Below are 19,131 nucleotides of genomic sequence, written 5' to 3' on the forward strand. Positions count from 1 at the left end.
AATTTTTTTGATTAAATGGTCATGAGGGCCAGAAAAACAATAAAAATTATAAAATATAAGGAACGGAAACGCAGATAAATTCCCTTCTGACTGGTTTTCCTTGTTTCCCTCTTAAACGCACTGCACTGCCTCCACCATTTTGGAACTGGTGATTTAGCCGTTATTCTTTGAAACCGATTATTCAGCGGTTACCAGTAACTTCAAGGCACAGCATCCAGCAGCCTATGCAGTGAACTCATATTCTCTTCTACCACGTATAGCACTTGGCACTGCTGACTTCCTACTCCTTGAATCACTTTGTTCTCTGGGAGGTGAAGACACAACATTGCCTCAGTTCTCATCCTCTGACCTTCTTAGTAGATTCCTTTACGGAATCTGCTTCCTCCTCCTGTCCTGTTATAGGAAACTTCCTATTAGTTTTCATCTAAACCCATGGCTTCAATGAAGAATCCTGTGCAGACTGAAGTCTACAGCCCTGGCCTCAACTTCTCTTCTGAGCTTCCAGCTGTCTGCTGAATAGGTTAACACACGAAATTTAACATATTCAAAACAAAGCTTATGACTGCTTGTATCTCTAAACCCACCTCTCACTGCGTGTTTCCAATCTTGGTTAATGGCACCAACTATTCCCCCCAGGCATCTGGGTTTCGGAGCCCATATCAAATCTCCTGTTAATTAGACCGCTCTATGTTTCTCACGTCCCCTCTCTCCATTCTCACAGACACTGTGGGATTATAATAGCTCCTTAAATTATATTCCAGTGTCTCCGACCTCCCAAATTGTTAATCTGTCTTGCATACTGTTGCCAGAATAACTTGTCTAAAATGCAAATTTGATCTTTTTACAAGTCCTTCTTCAGAGCTCATTCATGGCTCCCCACTTTGCCCAGGATGAAACCTGAACTCAGCATAGGCCTCCAGGCTTACCACATTCTGACGCCGTACGGTCTTCTCTCCATACACTCCACGCAGACTCCCACTTAACTACTTCTCCAGCCACACTGTACTCAACACGTGAAGCAGCACATTCATATACTCACACTCACTTCTGGACTTTTGCACAAGGCCTTTAAATGCCCGCATTTCTTAGGACTCTGAACTGGATCCGTTTTCTCTCCCATTTCTTCTTACTCTTTATTCTGCTCTTGCAGTAACTCATCCATGTCCATGGTTTCAAATATCATCTATGCATCAGTGTCCCCGCCAGAGCTATCCTTTCAGCTCCCAATCATTTATTCAATGGTCTACCTGGCATCTCCACTAGTTTATTTTATTTGGGTCAACTCAAACCCCAGAAGTCTAAAATTCAAATCACAGTTTTTTTTCCCTCTCAAACTTGTCTTCCTCCGAAGTCTCCTTTCTCACCGTATGGTACCACTATCTATGCATCTGCGTGGGATGGACTCCTCTGAGCTTTCCCTGATGCTCTTCACTCCCTCACCTTTCACAATCTATAACCAGGCCCTAATGATTTAATCAAAATAACTCTCAAGTATATCCATGTATCCTCATCTCCATGACCAGCATGGGAGTCCAGATTTCCATCTCTTCTCTCCTAGACAAATGCAAATAAATTCCATTGAGTTCCACATAATTACTCTCGACTACTTCAATTCATTCTCCAAAACGGGCCTAGGTAACTACTGAAAAACTCAAGCCTGATCAAGACACTCTTCTCTTAAAGCTGTTCAAAAAGCTCCCACAGGCTTTAAAGTTAAAATAAAATCATAAGCACGACTTAAATGTCTTCTACACACTCTCTGGTTTCCTCTATTACCAACTTGCCCTTGTTTTCAGTTCCCTAATCCACTGGTTTGCATTCCGGATCTCAAGAGGTGCCACGCTCCCCTTTACTTTAAGTTGTTTGCCCCTCCACGTCTTCTCTGAGAGATTCTACTCCGCTCTCTCCTATTAATTTGCCCATTTAATTCCTATATGTTCTTCAGGTCTCTGCTTAAAGGTTCTCTCCATAAATTACCCTCAAACTGTTGGAAGAGGTCATTGCCCCAATGACCTGTGAGCTGGTCCCCGGCATTTAGAGGCTCCTCACCCTCTCCCCTGTCCTTGGAACGTGCACTCCACCTGCCTTCTCTGTGCCAGAAGCTGCCCCAGAACGCACACAGCCTTGAAATAGCAGTGTTGAGACCATCCTGGTAGGGGATGTGACTGACAGTTCACATAAACTTTTAAAATTTCACGGGCAGGTGTGGAGAGCTACTCATCTTACAGCCCCACCCCCCCAAGACAAGCCTTGTAAGTAAGTTCCCTTGCTTTTAAACCTGCCCCTTACCCATCTGGAGTGTTGTGTCTCTTTCTTAGCTCTCCCTCTGCCCTCTGTGAATGGGGGCTGCTTTCGGATTACACCCGGGAAGCTCTAGGGTTGCAAACCGACCCATGCTCAAAGGCTTCCCTCATTTTCTGTTCTTAAATCTCTCTATACTTTCTCTTAAACTTACTTATCACAGTTTGCAATTATACTTTTATATGAATCCATGATAAATGTCTGTCTTCCAGGTAAACAGTTGTTTACCTGCACTACATTGGAAGGCTGGGTACTGCATCTTTTGTGAGCACACATGTATGAGACTGGTTCCACTGGATTTGGACTAGGAATAATAAATGAACTGATATCCATCACTTCCGCTAGGAAAAGAGCTTGGCACATCCCTCGTTACTGAAACTTACCTCAAGCAAAGTTCAAGCCCACATTAGTCAATTAACTTGATCTTTGTGGCAAAATCTTTTAATTATTTTAAATATATCATTTAGATTACTCAGGTTTGTGATCTATTAACTCAACAAATATGTACTGAGATATAGTTATATGCCAGGGACGGTACTCAGTATGCAGGATACTGAAGTGAACTTATTCATAGAGACGGAGTTTCTGCTGTTTCGAAATTTATAAACAAGTGAAACTATATTTTTCAAAACAATTTCACTTCGGTTCACGTAGACATAACTTTACCTTAATCCTAGTCAATGGTGAACATACTGGGGGTGCTCTGATTTAGTACTGATGCACCTTTCATCCATGAGACCACCAGGTTTTTAACAGTCAAAATAGGCATGAATTGAAATAACAAAAATACCAACTACTATGTTAAGATCAAGGTATTAGTCTTTAATTCAATTCTTCAAATCAAAATATTCAGTTAAATTCTAAAAAAAAAAAAAAAAAACCCTAAGGAAAACACACACTATTTTAGTAAGTTTTATGCAAAATCTGTCCAGCAGGAAAATCCAGAATTAAGAAAGGAGAATGTGATACCGCCATATACAGCTTTTTCATCTTGGGCAAAGTAACAGTCATACGTACTTTGAGGTTTCCTTGAGCAGTGCTGACAGGCTGGCCATCTTTCAACCAGGTAATGGATGGGTGCGGGATGCCGCTGGCTATGCACTGCAAGGCCATGGGCTTGTGCTTCACTACGGCTCTCTCATAAGGGCCCGAGGATTTGATAGTTGGAGGAACTAGATTTAAGAAAAAGAGAAAAGGAGGAAGGAAAGAAGGAGAGCAGGAAAAAAGGAAGTGAGGGAGGGAACAAAAACCATCATCAGTGGATCACTTAAAAGTCTCTATCCAAGAACCTGAAACTTTAGACCTCAGAAAAGGGCAAATGGCTATTTTAACAAACAAAGTAATTTCATCCCACGCATTTCATTTACAATTTTCAGCAACTTTAGAGATTACTTATTTCTTAACTATGGATCTCTAATTCACCAAAGAATAAGTGAAATGTATTTACAGCAACTGTAATTCACATGAATGTTCAGCTTACAACCTTTTGGTGTGTTTTCCCAATCTATTATGACCCTCCCTTTCTCTAGAACTACCTCATTAAATCAGGGTGGGTTTCCAGTATCCGTATTTATACCACATGACGCTGCCTCCAGCAAGGCTGATTAAATCTAGGGATGGTAACTTGATTTACGCTGGGTCTGCCAGGTTCCCTCCCTTAGGAACTGGAACTGAGACTGAGAAACAGGGTTAGCCGTATTCCATCACGGGACTGAAAAAGTAGGGAAAAAAAAACAGTCCGCCTGGGAAAAATGAAGTTGATGTTCATAGAAACCTTTGTTTGTGGCTTCCAAACGCTCTTCATTTTCTCATTCCAGTCCCTCCCTTCCTAAGGTCTGTTGGCAAATGCAACACATAATACTCTGGCAGAGGGCTGCTCTGTCATTCGATTTATGGTTCTAACCCTCTCCTGCCAGTTCTGTGAATGCACTTATGCATCCTGGATCTGGCCTAACACCCTCAGCCTCCATTTTTGGAAATGACTTTATTCACACTCCCTCCTGTTTTGGCTGGACCTTTGAAAGCTGACACACCCCTTCACTTGGGAACTGCTGCCTGTCTCTTCCATCGTCTTTGGTCTCATTCCTCAGACCCTGGCATTCTATGCAGAATATACTTCCTACCGTTTAAATTCTGTCTCGATTCATTCACATGGTACCTCCTGGTTAAGTCTTTTGTATTAGTAAAGTGTCTTAAAATTTTCCAATACTGAACTCAAATTTGCATCCAAATTCACACTCAGATTTGCATCCAAATCTGTACTGCTTTCCACAACACAAGATTTATCCAGATTACTGAGCTATGATCTGAACTAGATACTGAAATGATGCATAACTTAATCTTCAGCATAATGCTCCTGTCCCTACTTCAGCATACCATGAACTGTCACTTCAAATTCCTTCTTGTGGTCTCCAGCAGGGTTTGTCGCCACGCACCGATAAAGGCCTGTGTCTGACACTTGAGCCTGGGCAATAACCAGTTTGCGTCCATTTAGTAAAATCTTGAATCCATCCCTTTCATCGATCAGCTGGCCATCCTTCAGCCACCTATAGAAATAAGGCGAAAAGAAGCCTGGAGATATGTTTTAAATGACTATGTTCCTAATTATATTTTAAGTAACTATGATCCTTAATCAATCAATCCGTCTATCTTGGAGGAACTGGATTTATTTATATGTCAGATTTACATATTTAGATATATGTATGTGTATGTATATGGAATACATTTTTACATACGTAGATTCTCAATTGTGTACCAGCCTAATTTCCCATTGGCTCATTCGATAAACTATAAATGGGAAAAAGAAAAAGGAAACCTGGCCTAACCAAGAAGCTGGCATATTGTTGGAACCCAATAACTACATGTAGAGTTCTTCATTCTTTTACTAAAGATGGGTTACACAAAGAGACCCCTACATTATTACTCACTTCAAATGTTTAAATAATATTAGCCAGCAAAACATGTACAATCCTCAAACGCTGTCAAATAAAACCCTGAAATCATATAGCATTATACTCTTTGATCTCTTATGAGTTACCATTCTCCATTTAGTTTTATAATTATGTGTGAACATATTTTATTCCAACAGTTAGCTGAGTATCTGTTCTTTTGTGCATCCCATAGCATGATGGAAATGAAAGGTAAGTATTCAAGAAATGCTTTGTGGATGGAGGAATGAGAAAAAAGAATTGGTAATTATATATGTATGCTAATTTCCTCTATTTTCCTAATATGTCTGGTACACTTATATTTAGTTGTTCATTAAACATTTCGGTGCCTCAAGAAGATCTGATAGCTACTGCCTCACAGTCTCTCTATGAACTGAAAATGCAATTCCTAAGAGCATATAATGAATTCTAATTGAGCAGATTTATGGGCCCTGCGAGTATCAAGTAAAAGTTGCCCTGTATACAGAGTAGGCTTTTTAAAAGAGGGAATCAATTAGTATAATTTTATACAATTGTTTTTTAATGACACAGACCTCTTTCAAGACAGCTCTAAAACACTCAAATAAAGAAGTTGGAGGTATTTAGAAGACATACCAAAACCCTTACATGATAGTTGGTGGAGGGGAGCCTGTCACCTGACAATCCAGCTCCAGTAAGTTATTAACCATCACAATGAAGTAAGATGTTTCATCTCCTCCATCTATGGCTGGTGGCACTAGAAAACAGCAGGGATGTAATATACAAAGAAATGCACACAAGAGAAAAAAAGAGCATCACTTTAAGAAATACTAAGCTGCACTTCAGGAGGTTGACAAGCATCACAGTCATTTAGTACATGAAGGGGAATTGAAATGTATTGTTCAGTACATTTTATATAATATACATTTGCCAGGATCAATAAATATACTTTTCACCCACTGTGCATTTTTCTCAGTTCATCTAGTACTATGGTGCTGCTGATGCCATATGAATATAAAGTGGATTCATATTTTCCGTTGTTTATTTTCATAGGAATAAGAGAAAGGAACCTCAAAAATTGGGCCAGCATTCAAATCCTTCAGTTTATAAAGAAACAGAGACTCAAGGCTGCAAAATGACTTTCCAAGGCCCACAGGCTAAGCTTCTTGTTGGTTAGCAGAGTGCTCATGACAAGAGACCACGTTGTCATTCACTGCAATCAGATATCATCAGAGATGTAAAAAAGCATCTATATACGTATAAGGTATACCTATCAGAGTAAGTTGAAGATTTATGAGGGGTTTTAGATCAGGGGACTCTGGTAATAAAATCACCACAGAGTGTGTAGACCAGAGTTAAACAGGTAACTAAATCTTTTCTAAGATTGTTTTGTAATTCCATGAACACAAAAGCATCAACTCAACTAGACAGGTCTTGCTATGAATATGAGAATACAGGTGGTAGCATCCTCATTTACCTAAGACATCAACGTCGTATTTGATTTCCTTTTCTCCTGCCACACTGGTAGCCACACATATATACTGTCCCCTGTCGACCTCCAGGGCACTTGTGATTTCTAGTTTCTTCCCACCAGCTTCTATGCGGATATTGTCACTGGCTTTCACGGGTACACCATCTTTCAACCAGGTGAGAACTGGAGTGGGGTTGCCGGCAGCTACACAATCCAGGGTCAGTGAACGAGCAACAACCACTTGCTTATTCAGAGGCATAGCCAAGTCACCTTCAATCGTTGGAGGAACTAAGCAGAAAAAAGGAGTATTTCAGGCAGTTACATGAAATCCTCATGAAATATAGGGGCTTTTTTTCCTCATGAAGTTTGACTCTAGAAACTGCCTCCGTGTTCATCTCCCTCTGAGCTATTGAGGAAAGAATTTCCTGGTTCAGCTGATCTGCAACTATTCTAAATGCTGTGGGATTCTCTATACTGTGTCTGGCTTATAAAGGACAAGCTGTAGAGAATGATCTTAGTCCTAACAACTACTTTACCTTCTCCGTGAAAACCAAATGGTCCAGATGCCCAAGTGCCATGGGCAAATGGCTGACTAAATGAATGGACCACTTCTTGCTCACCTTAGCTTTTAAAAATATTTTTCCAAATCAGGGGACAAATCCTTCCAATTTCTATCCATGCATATTGAAGGCAACCCAACCCATCAGGGACTGATTAGTGAATCAAATGAAAGTTGGCACAGTACAAAGCAAAGGCAGAAAGGCACATAATTAAACATATATTTTTTTTCCGTACCATAGACATCCACTTGGAATGATTTTTCAGCAGTTCCAGCAATATTGGTTACTTGACACTTGTATGTCGCTGAATCAGAGACCTGTGCTCGAGGGATATGAAGAAATTGTCCTTTATCAACATAAAGTGCTTGAGAGCTGGATATGACTGGCTGGCCGTCCTTATACCAAGTAACAGTAGGCACTGGAAGTCCCCGTGTCTCACATTCCAGTTTAATTATGCTGTTGATCAGTGCTGATATTTCCGTGGTGACATTCCCTCCTTTAATACTAGGTGGAACTACAAAAGATTTCAGAACAGAAACAAGTCTTCTAAGCTTTAGCATCTGCATCAAAATCTAAAATGCTATAGATGTTGAAACAATGCATTAAAGTAAATATGAATTAAAGACAATCAGAAAGTCTGTGATTTATCTACTGATCGTAAGTTGGCTTTCTTGTCCAAAACAATCTTTATCACCCTCTCCTTCTGGGTTTCAGATTTCAGTAAAAGCAGAAAGTCAGTTTTAGATTCAGGGGTTCATTTCAGTCCAGCAGATCATATTAGAGTAAACTAGGAAAGTTATGTTTCACAAACAAAGCACAACAAAATAAATCCCACTCAGAGTAAATACAGTCAGTTTAAAATCAGGCCAAGGGAGCAAGAAGGTCAGATGAGGTACAACCGCATGCACCCTCCCCAGGAAACTCAAAAGGCCCAAGTGCTTTCAGAACCAGCTACTGGGAATAGCTGTGGAGTCTAACTTTGCTTCTTTTTTTTTTTTTTTTTGGAACCACCGAGAGTTCATTCACTCAACTTTACTCATCTAATTGGCTACATGTGTCTCTACCACAATTCGGCAGCCACGTGCCTGGCCTCTCACACCACATGAGGACTGTGCTGCTGGGGAAACAAGTTGGCTGGCTCAGGCCCTGCTGCATATTCTGGACATGACGATTCCAGGATTGTGCTATCGCCGCAGTAATTTAAATCACATGGCATGCGCCTGAACTTGAGTGCCTCCATTTTTTAACACACTTTTGTCTTAGAATAGAATATTTTCCTTATGGTTGGACCAGGGTTGTGGGTTTTGGAAGAACCATCACAGAGGCGAAGTGCCATTCTCATCAATTCTGTCAAAGGAACACACAACCATCACAACTAATCCCCAATGATGTTAACCTGGATAACCTGGCTGAGGCAGGTTTTGCTAGGTTTCTCTGCTATAAATTTACTCTCTTGCCCTTTCTTTTGAAAAGAATCATTCCTTTTAGTCCATACATATGGGGTGGGAGGCTATGTTTTGAGAGGGGAATACTTACATAGTTTATTGGAATTCTTCTGTAGGGGAGATTTGTCTCTCTTCCCTAATTTATTTATTTATATCAATATGGACTCATGGAAACATTTTATACTTTGGGTTGTAATCCAATATTACATTATTTATTTTATTATTCAAATTAGTCCAGTGTTGGCCATTGGGAGTTACTCCAATTGGCCCTAGGTCCCTTTGACATACTCATGTCATCGTATTATTTTTGTCCTTTCTTACTTTCTGGCCCTACTACATGCTCCAGGCTCATGTGATATATTCCCAGCCCCAGCCCAGAATTAACTATTCCTCTAAGAAGCCCTGGGTGTTTTTAGTAGGAAAGGATAGTAGGAAACAGTATCTGGGTGCTGAGTGGAATTCCCCAGTAATTTCTGATAACTGTTCTTAGAACTAGTTCACAGTGACAAACATTCATATACATATTTTTTTCCTCACACATAAATGAAGGCAAGATCTACTGTACAAGCAGACCTCGCTTTATTTTGCTTTGCTTTATTGCACTTCACAAATACTGTGTTTTTCAGAAACTGAAGGTTTGTGGCAAGTCTGCATTAAGCAAGTCTACTGGAGCTATTTTCCCAACATTTCCTCACCTCATGTCTCCGTGTCACATTTTGGTAATTCTATCAATCTTTCAAAACGTTTCCATTATTATTATTTTTGTTGTTGAGATCTATGGTCAGCAATTTTAACGTGACTACTATGGCTTGCGAAGGCTTAGATGATGGTTAGTATTTTTTACCCATAAAGGACTTTTAAATTAAGGTATGTACATTTTTTTAAAGATCTAATGCTGTAGCACATTCAGTAGACTACAGTGTAGTGTAAACATGACTTTTACATGCACTGGGAAAACCAAAAAATTTGTGAGACTCATGTTATTGTGGTATTTGCATTATTGTGGTGGTCTGGAACAGAACTTGCAATAACCTCAAAGTATGCCTGTACTGTGAGGTGAATTTGACGGTAGAAATAAATTTGATGGTAGAGAATTTCTATAAGGTGGTTTACTGCATAGACCAGGGCAGTCCGTTACAACCCACAGGCCAAGCAGGGAGATGCTGAGCTAAGCATCATTTTCACATTTTTAAATGACTGGAAAAAATCAAAATAATAATTATATTGTATGGTACATAAAATTATATGAAATTCAAACTTCAGCATCCGTAATTTTTTTATTGGACTACTCTTATGCTCATTTGTTTACATCTTGCCTATGGCTACTTTCACTCTACAATGGCAGAGTTACATCATTGCAACAAATACCAAATGTGGTGTTCTCATTGCTTCTCACTGTTGCTCAGCTCACCATAAATTTCAGTGACACAGTTATTACCTGACAGCATTTCAAGTGCCATAGATATCACCATACTGTGATATTTTATTTTACTTTTTCTTTTTTTTTTTAAATTGAAGTACAGTCAGTTACAATGTGTCAATTTCTGGTGTACAGCATAATGTCCCAGGCATGCATATATACATACATACATTCATTTTCATATTTTTTCATTAGGGGTTATTAGAAGATATTGACTATAGTTTCCTGTGCTATACAGAAGAAATTTGTTTTTATTTTAATTACCGTGCATACTCCTCCCATCAAAATACGAAAAGAGAAAAGTGGGCTTTAAAATGTAACATCACAGCGTGGATTATTTTGCAATCAAATTAAATGGCAAAGTACTGCCTTTATTTTTTAATAACACTGTACCTGTTTTGAAAGAATGCAATGTATACCAACACTACTAGACTAAGCACTCAACATTGTACTTCCCATTCAAGAAAAATAACAGATAAATTCGATAATGTAAAATAGAATGTCTCACCAAGCAGAATTTCCTCACAAAGATAAAAAGTCAAAATGAGGCTACAATCAAAGTAAGTTTCTGAGTGGCTCATTTGTTAGCCAAGCAAGGAAAGCCATTTACCAACAGCAATGTAATTAAATCAGGAATGACTGCACCCGCCAAAGAACTGTGTCTAGAGAAACCAATTTGTTTTAAGATTATCAGCCTTTCCATGAGAATAATTGCTTGAAGAGTTGAGAACACTGACAGCAATATCAATAGTCAATTTTTTTTTAAAGGCAACTTTTCTGAATAGTAATTCTTGGCTTTTGACAAATTGACAGATGTTACTGATACTGCTTAGTTGTTTTTTTATTTGAGGAATCAATGCCAAGTTTGAAGAAACTGAAGAATTAGCCTCTAAGAATAGTCTGCATGGAATAACTACAGAAGAGAACATTTTCAAAGAAGTTGAAAAAAACCCCACTATTCTTTACAATCTGGAGTGGAATCTGCTAAGATGTGTTACAATTGATGGTGATAAAAATACTTGTGGGGCAGAAAAAGGTTTAGACAAGCTTACAAAAATTTATTCAAACATAAAATTGTAAAAGTCTATCTTTATTCCTTGTATGATTCATCATCAAGCACTTGTATAAAATACTCATGTGTTATTGAGCCAGCACGGTCCATGATGCATTTTATTTGCTCTTATGGACTTAAATATCATCAGTTCCATGAATTTTTGTCAGAATTAGAAGCTCTCATCCTACCATACAGCAGTCTACTTCATGGTGGTAAAGTTATATTTTAATTTTTTGAACTTAAGAACTGAGACTGAATTTTTTCTAAAAGAGAAGAACTGTCCATAAAGACTATTATTAAATAGTGAATGATTCTGGAATTTGATTTTGCTATAAACTTGACAATGTTTCTTAATGAATTCAATCTAAAATTACCAGATACAATAGCACTTGAACTGCAAAATTTATACCGTGGCAGTCATTCTGTTGTTTGAATCACAAATAATGTTAAGCTGCTCCACACATTTCCCATGCTGTCAAACAAAACCGAGATCTTAATTCCACTACAAATTTGCAATGAATATATTTTCTGAGCTTAAATTTCAGTTTCTACAATGTGTTGTCAGACCTTGATGAAAATGCAAAGGAAATGTCCACATTGACAGTCCATTTATCTCTGAAAATGAAGACCTTCCATCTAATCTTCAACTGGAATAGGTTAATTTGCAGTATAATAGCATGCTGAAAGCCAAATCAAGAGAATATAATAGAATTCTATAAATGCCTCTTAAGTAATGAATATGGCCAATTAAAATCATATATTTGTAAACTGACACCAGCATTGGACAGTACCTATTCTTGTGAAAAGACATTTTCAAAGATGAAATACATAAAATCTCATTGCAAATCAGCATTTAATAGACAAAGTTTTGCATTTGATTTTGGTGACAGGAATCATTAATTTTGAACACCAATTAAGTAAAATGTTATCCCCCCCAAAGAACTCCATTCTCGTTAATAGACTTGTATTATAAAACTTCTACAAAATTTTTTGTTATTAATTTGCATGAGCTGTTTGTATATTCTGGAAAATTAAGCCATGAGTTGCATTGTTTGCAAATATTTTCTCTCACAATTTTTAAAATTACCAGAAAAAAAGAATTTCATCAAACAATTGGTAGATATTTATTTCTATTTTGTTGTACCCCGATCTTGTCTTGCAGTCTGCAAAGCCTAAAATATTAACTATCTTGCCCTTTATAAAAAAAAACTTTGTCAAGTTCTGCTATAATTAATGTAAATTCAAGCCACCACTTTGAAATCTTAAGAGCATTTTATTCACACTTAAAATTTTGATTTTGATTTGAGACTATTTATATCATATGTTAATCTGGAAATGTGTATCAAACTTTTGGCTCAAATTGTCTAAATAAGCTGGCTAGCCTAACTGGTTGGGTGATACATTAATAAAGAACATAGGTTTAAACAACCCTTTACTCTAAAATGTTTTACAAAGGAATATCATTTGTACTGAAAAGGTCTATTTAAAAAGTTTGTATTTATGAAATTGAGAAAAATTATTCAAAGAGCATTTCCAATTGAAAGCAGAACAACATACCATCTACTGTTTAAATTTGCCAAATAAATATTGCTTCCTGCTTCAAGTTAATTATATACACTTTTCTGAAATCCATACTTCCGTTTGAGGAAGGTTCTTACAGATAAATGTTATGAACCCACTGCTCATTAAAATGTACCATGTATATACACTCAAAGACTTTTACACCATTTGGGGAAGCTCTCAGACCTCTGAAACTTATCTATGGACCTCAGGTTAAAAATCTTTGCCTCAGAACTACTAGGTGTGAATTTCCACAATCTCCCTGTAGGCTTTTAAAAGCTCTTGTGTTACCTTTTCTTTTCCATTCATTTGTACCTCCTCTCCCCCCCTCCATCTCTTTTATTTTTCACTCATATTTTGTCTCCATTTCTTCCTTTTTTCAGGTCCAACGTGCATTTCCGCCTTTCAGGTGCATTTACCCAGCCGCTTCACCTCCATGTTAGTATGTAAGGAAAATGGATGAATCAACTACAGTGTGAACCACAGTCTCAATCTGAAATCTACATAAATACTCCTCGAGTTAGCCTAAGTATGGCATCTGTTTCATTTATTCTTAGACATAAAAGCATGTTCACAAGTGAAATAAAATAAGCTTAAGATTACCCACTCAGCGGTGCAGATGAGCTTGCTACCGAGGAAATGGTATTATTTCCTGAATTATAATACTTAGAACTTCACAATGTTACAATGCCATTCATCTGAGACAATCTCAGAAGTTTAATCATTATAGGGCCCTCTCTTCTGGGTGCCTGAGGGCATCATACAGAGTGAACAAGAGGATCTGAAATGAAAGAACCCAAGTCCTATGGAAATGGGAGTCTTACTGAATTACCAAAATGCATTCATTGCAGACTTTGGCAACAATACAACAATGTAGAGAAGACTACTCAACAACTTTGGGGAAATATTGCACCTATTGTTTAAAAGGCTGTTTCTGGTAGGAGGCCAGGGGTAGCAATAACACTTCTGTTTAACTTGGATGCCTGTGTACCTAATCTTCCAGTTACATTACTGTTTTTTGGAGGACATGTCTGTTCATGACTTGATTGCTTCCACAGGCTTCTTTTTATAAATAGAAATGATTTAAAAGCCTGCATTAAATAAAATTTCTTTTATTTAAGAAAGCTATTTTAAATTTATATAAAGACAACTAACATTAAAAAAAGGGAGATTGACTATTCAGTGAAGTTATACAGAATCAAGCTATATTCTCTATTTCAGGTTATAAGACAATACAACCGCTAAATAGATAATGATAAATGAGTAATATTTATTGAACTCTGATTATAAGCCAGGTAATACATGTAAGTATCTAGCATTTGATCCTCACAATAATGAGTATTAAGTAGGTGATATTATCCCCACTTTACAGATGAAGAAACTGAAGCTCAGAAGTATTAGGCAATTTATCCAAAGTTGCAAAGCTAGTAAGTCGCAGAAGTTGGGTCTGAACCAAAGTCTGCTTATCTCAGAAGCCCAAGTTCTTACTGATGACCAGATCAACACTGTTCAATAGAAATATAATGCAGGCTACAGACATAATTTAAAATTTTCTAGTAGTCACATTAAAAAATATGAAAATTATACATTTTACTTAGTCCAATACATCTAAAATATCATCATTTCAGATGTATTCCATATAAAATTACTTAGATATCTTACATTATATTTCCATATTAAGTCTTTGCTATGTGGCCTGTATAGCTTGTCTCAATTCAGACTAGCCACATTTCCAGTGCTCAACAGCCACATGTGGCTGGTGGCTACCATATTGGACAGTTTATCACTAGAAAGTTCATTCATTTAGCAAATATTTCTTGAGAGTTACTGTGTATTAGACATTAAAGTAGGGAATGTGCTAAACAAGGCCCCGCTTTTATGAAGTTTAGCTTCCTTGGAGAGAAATAGCGAATACATAAGTAAACCCAAAATCAAGCAATAAACTATCAGACAGGGATCTGTGCTATGGGGGAAATTAGGACAACATAACAGAGAGTGATTATGTGACTGCTTTGGATTGGGAAGATCCTGAAAGCGACATTCTTTTTTTTTTTTTTTTTAATTGAAGTAGCATTGACCTACAATGTTTCAGGTATACAGCAAAGTGATTCAGTTATAAATTATATATATATATACATCTATTCTTATTCAGATTCTTTTCCATTATAAATTATTACAAGATATGGAATATAGCTCCCTGTGCCATACAGTAGGTCCTTGTTTATCTCTTTTATATACAGTAGTGTGTATCTGTGAAGGAAGTGACATTCCTGAAGGATCTAAACTTTCCTTGAGTGTCATAGTGCTGTAGAAAGATAGAAGACAGTGCACCAGGTAAAGCCACAGTAAGCACAATTGGCCTAAGGAGTTCTGTTCCTTTTTACTGCATAATTCTTCAAGCCTGTAACATAATGCTCATGTCCCTTCCCATGGCTCCGCCCATAAATAAATAAAATGACTTTGGCAGTCACTTTCCTCCGGGGATATTGAGAATTTTAGTAAAATTAAGGGCCACGTATCTCTGATGGGGACTTAACAGAGAAAACAGCAGCACAACCTAAAACCTAAAACAGTTCAAGTATTCCTACGTGGTCTGAATGAAGGCCAACGTGTAATGAAAACAGAGTGAGTTGTTAGTACCCCATCAGCTTTCCTTCTATTTCACGAATCTTTACTCTTTTTAGAATTTTTTTAAAACCCTTTCGGGATATAGACATTTGATTTATGTATATATTAACAAATTAGGGAATACTTGACCTCTTAAGTGAGGTCATACAAAAATCACTAGGCCCCTTGAAGAAATCCATTCTTAATGATAAAATGCATTAAAATTGGATGCAATGTTCTAGCCTAAAACACATGAGGATAGGCTCTTTTTTCGAAAGTAAGTAGCATTCCAAATTATTTAGTCTTGAATAAAACAGCAGTTAACATTAGAGTACACCTTGCTTTTCAATTTATAATGAGAACTGATAATAAAAAGCATAAGAAAATCACCCTTACCATAGATGGTCAGTTTTATGTCCTTGGCTTGTTTGCCAGCAGCATTAGACACGATACACTGGTAGCGCCCCTTGTCACTTCTTCGTGCATTCTTTAAACGTAAAACTTGTCCTCTGTCTAGAAGTTCAATATTAGGGTCTCCCAAAAATAAAGGCCTAGAAAAAATAAAATTTTATTCCATGGGTCTACTTTTATTTTTCTAAATGTTTTCTCTCTTATTAATCACAACAGAAATCATTAAGACATGAGAAGTTAAAACTATGAATCAAAGTTGAAATTTTTAGTATGAATCTAAAAAAACCCAAAATATGATTAAGTATTCCTTTGAGATGAAACGTTTCTTGATGTTAAACTTAAATCATTGAATAATATTCATAGAAAACTTAATTTCATTCATTCATTCATTCCCCCCGCCTTTTTTGGTTCACATAAGCCAAAATTTCTACCATTATTCAGAAGAGAAAAACTAAGAGTACAGGAGCTTCAAGCCAAGCAATATTATTTTTAAACCAATGTTTTAATACCTGGAGAAGCATTCACAACAGAGTGAATGGTTATTACTTACTAAAGACAATGATCATGCCAACTTTTCTAAAAAGCAGATATTCTAATAAATGTGAATGCTTTTATAATCATAAAAACTGGAAGATATTTATGCTGAAAGCAGCTCATATATATTTGTCAAGGAAGTCTTTTTCTACAACTCAGAGTCATTTACTAACAACTATAAAATACTCTATGTTTGGCAGCAGCTTTATTTAATACATAAAACATAACAGTCATTCAAATCTACGGTATCCTAGGAGTCATGCCTTTAAAATCCATTACCTTTCAGGAAGACCCACAGCTAGTTTTTAAAAAGCTGCAGTGACTTAGCCACATGACAAATAATTAGATGATGCATTGCTATATTAATAAGCCATGAAACGGACTACAAGATTAAATGGAAACATGTTTAATTTCCTGTGGTAGAAAATTACTTTACTATTCCTTGGTACGACACTTTTTCTCTAAAGCTAAGAGAATAATATGCCATACTTTCATGTATTTGAACTGTTTAAAGAAGTGAAATACTTGATAATACTACTCAAATTTAAGTCACTTTAAAACTTTCATTGATGGTTAATTATGCAAGTAACAAAGTTTAAACAAACAAAAAAGTACAATAAGAAAAGGTCTCCTTGGTTTATTACCCCTAATTTAAGCATTTTCTTTAGACGTGTTATCATTATCAGTCTGGCTTGTGTTCTTTCACATGTTTTTCTAAACATTTTCACCCAAAAATGTATTCCTGAAGAAACCTACAGTTGTTATACGTAAGTGGTACTACGGCATTGTTCTACTTTGCTTTTCACTTGACAATAGCTGTAGAGATAGTTTTGGTACATACAGTGTGATCTTACTCTTTTTAGTTAGCTGCTGCTTAGCGTTTGGCATATGACAATGCCATCTGTCACCTACCATTCTCCCAATGTCAAGCTTTAAGCAGTTTTCACTTTTCTGCCATCACAGTGTTTCAGGGTGTACTACCGCACAAGCCTTCCTGTGGACCAGAGGACTGGCTTCCCTGTCCTAGACGCCGGAAGTGTAACTGCTACATTATAGCATACGAACATTTAGATTTTAACAGATATCAGCACACTGTCTTGCAGAGTACTAATTTCTGTTATCCCATCAGAGCTCTGTATCCTAATTTCCCACACTCTAAGCCAATGCTTGACATTTTTCAAACCTCTGCTTTTTTTTTTTTTTTTTGCCAAACTGATCTGTGAAAAATCAAATCCCATTATCTTTGCTTACCTTCTCCAACTTATCGAAGGAGAGCATCTTTTAACACACTTCCTGTTTAACTATGTAACTTTTAAATTGCCTGTTCATACCCACCACACATCTATGCTGTTTGTCTTTCTTACTGCTGTATAGAAAGTTTTTATACAATCCTTTATTTTATACACTGCAAAACTTTACTCTTTGCTACTTAGGCCTTAGACACCTGCTCGTAGAAATTATAATACACAAACTGTGACCATACTGTGATAAGACCTCGGGAGCAACGTGAACCATCGCAGCCGTGTCAGTGCGGGCAAACTTCAGCAGCCCTTGAACTTGAAGTCTGGGAAACATCTAATTGCTTAAGTATTCATCTTGCTGTCAAAAGCAAATTCTCTTTTTTAATAATTCAAACAGTTCCATGTAAAGACAAAATTATCTCTGTATTTTCATTCTTAGCCTTTGGGCAGAATATTTAGTATGTAACAAATATGAGTTCCTCTATGTCTCTAAAATAAGTTCCTGGCATGTCTTGTAATTCCTAAATTCATAAATGTGAGGCCATTTTTGGAAAAATACTGTTTTTCCTTCATGTTCATTTAATAATATTCTATGTGGTAAGATAATTAAGAGGGAGAAAATCCACATCTACTTCCAAACAATTGGATTCTTGCAACAAACACAGAAAAGGTACTTACTTGCCATCTCTGAACCAGTGGATAACAGGAAAGGGAGTGCCTTTGACCTGGCATTCAAGGGTGGTATCATGGTTGAGGACAACTGAGACTTCACTTGGGGAACTGGCACCTATTACGGTGGGTGGAACTTGAACAAAGACATTTTATCATGAAAATTTATGACTTAGCAAAAAAAAGTGGGGAGACAGAGATAATGATTTCTATAGTATTTCAACAAGCTCTTAATGTTAAAAATAAAGTATCAAACAATAATTCCTTTTCACAGCACATCTGTGGACCCAAATATCAAGTTCAAATATAGGAACACATTCATGAAAAATTTGATAGCAGGACAATTACCTGGAAGAATTACGAGAGTAAAGAACTCATTTTGAGGAGTATTAAGTCAAGGTACAAAAGGAGTTTAAAATATAAATGAGCAGTGAAGCTCATATAATGAAATTTACTACTGCTATACATTCTACGTGACACAATCAATGTCAATCTTAGAATGTTCAAATTCTACAGATTACACTATAGTGCTGTTTGAAATATATTATTACCCTTGTTTCTCTTAAAGAGCCCCTAGGCTTACATTATATATGAGATACCATGTGAAAAGACTCTTCTAGTTTGCATTCTCGGAATTATCATGCATATTAAGGAGCTCTCATAAACTTCCTTGACCTTCAAATCCTCTCCCCTCACATCATGTTAAGGTGTTTGACCTTCATCTTCAGAGCAACCACCAGCCCCCTGAAGGGTTTCCATCGAGGAGGCATGTGATGAGATTTGTGTTTTAAGACCACACTGGCTGCTGAATGAAGAGCAGATTCCAGTGGCAAAGAGTGAATGAAGGGCAACAGACAGGAAGCTGTGATATTAATTCAGGCTGTAAATGGTATTTGCACAGTGGAAATGTAAAGGGGTAGACAATTAGCATGAATTAGGAAGTAGACTTTAC

General features: G+C 37.0%; 1 protein-coding gene across 1 annotated transcript in view; it reads right to left on the reverse strand.

Annotated features, from left to right (window-relative positions):
* The window catches only part of HMCN1 (hemicentin 1), a 399,750-nt gene that overhangs the window by 155,216 nt on the left and 225,403 nt on the right, over positions 1-19,131 (reverse strand). Inside the window, 7 exon segments of the mRNA XM_006185542.3 lie at positions 3,319-3,473; positions 4,678-4,847; positions 5,856-5,964; positions 6,685-6,966; positions 7,474-7,752; positions 15,721-15,875; positions 18,189-18,315. Of these exon segments, the coding sequence (XP_006185604.2) occupies positions 3,319-3,473; positions 4,678-4,847; positions 5,856-5,964; positions 6,685-6,966; positions 7,474-7,752; positions 15,721-15,875; positions 18,189-18,315 (1,277 nt within the window).

Source organism: Camelus ferus, chromosome 23 (assembly GCF_009834535.1).
Source record: "Camelus ferus isolate YT-003-E chromosome 23, BCGSAC_Cfer_1.0, whole genome shotgun sequence".
Classification (NCBI taxonomy): domain Eukaryota; kingdom Metazoa; phylum Chordata; class Mammalia; order Artiodactyla; family Camelidae; genus Camelus; species Camelus ferus.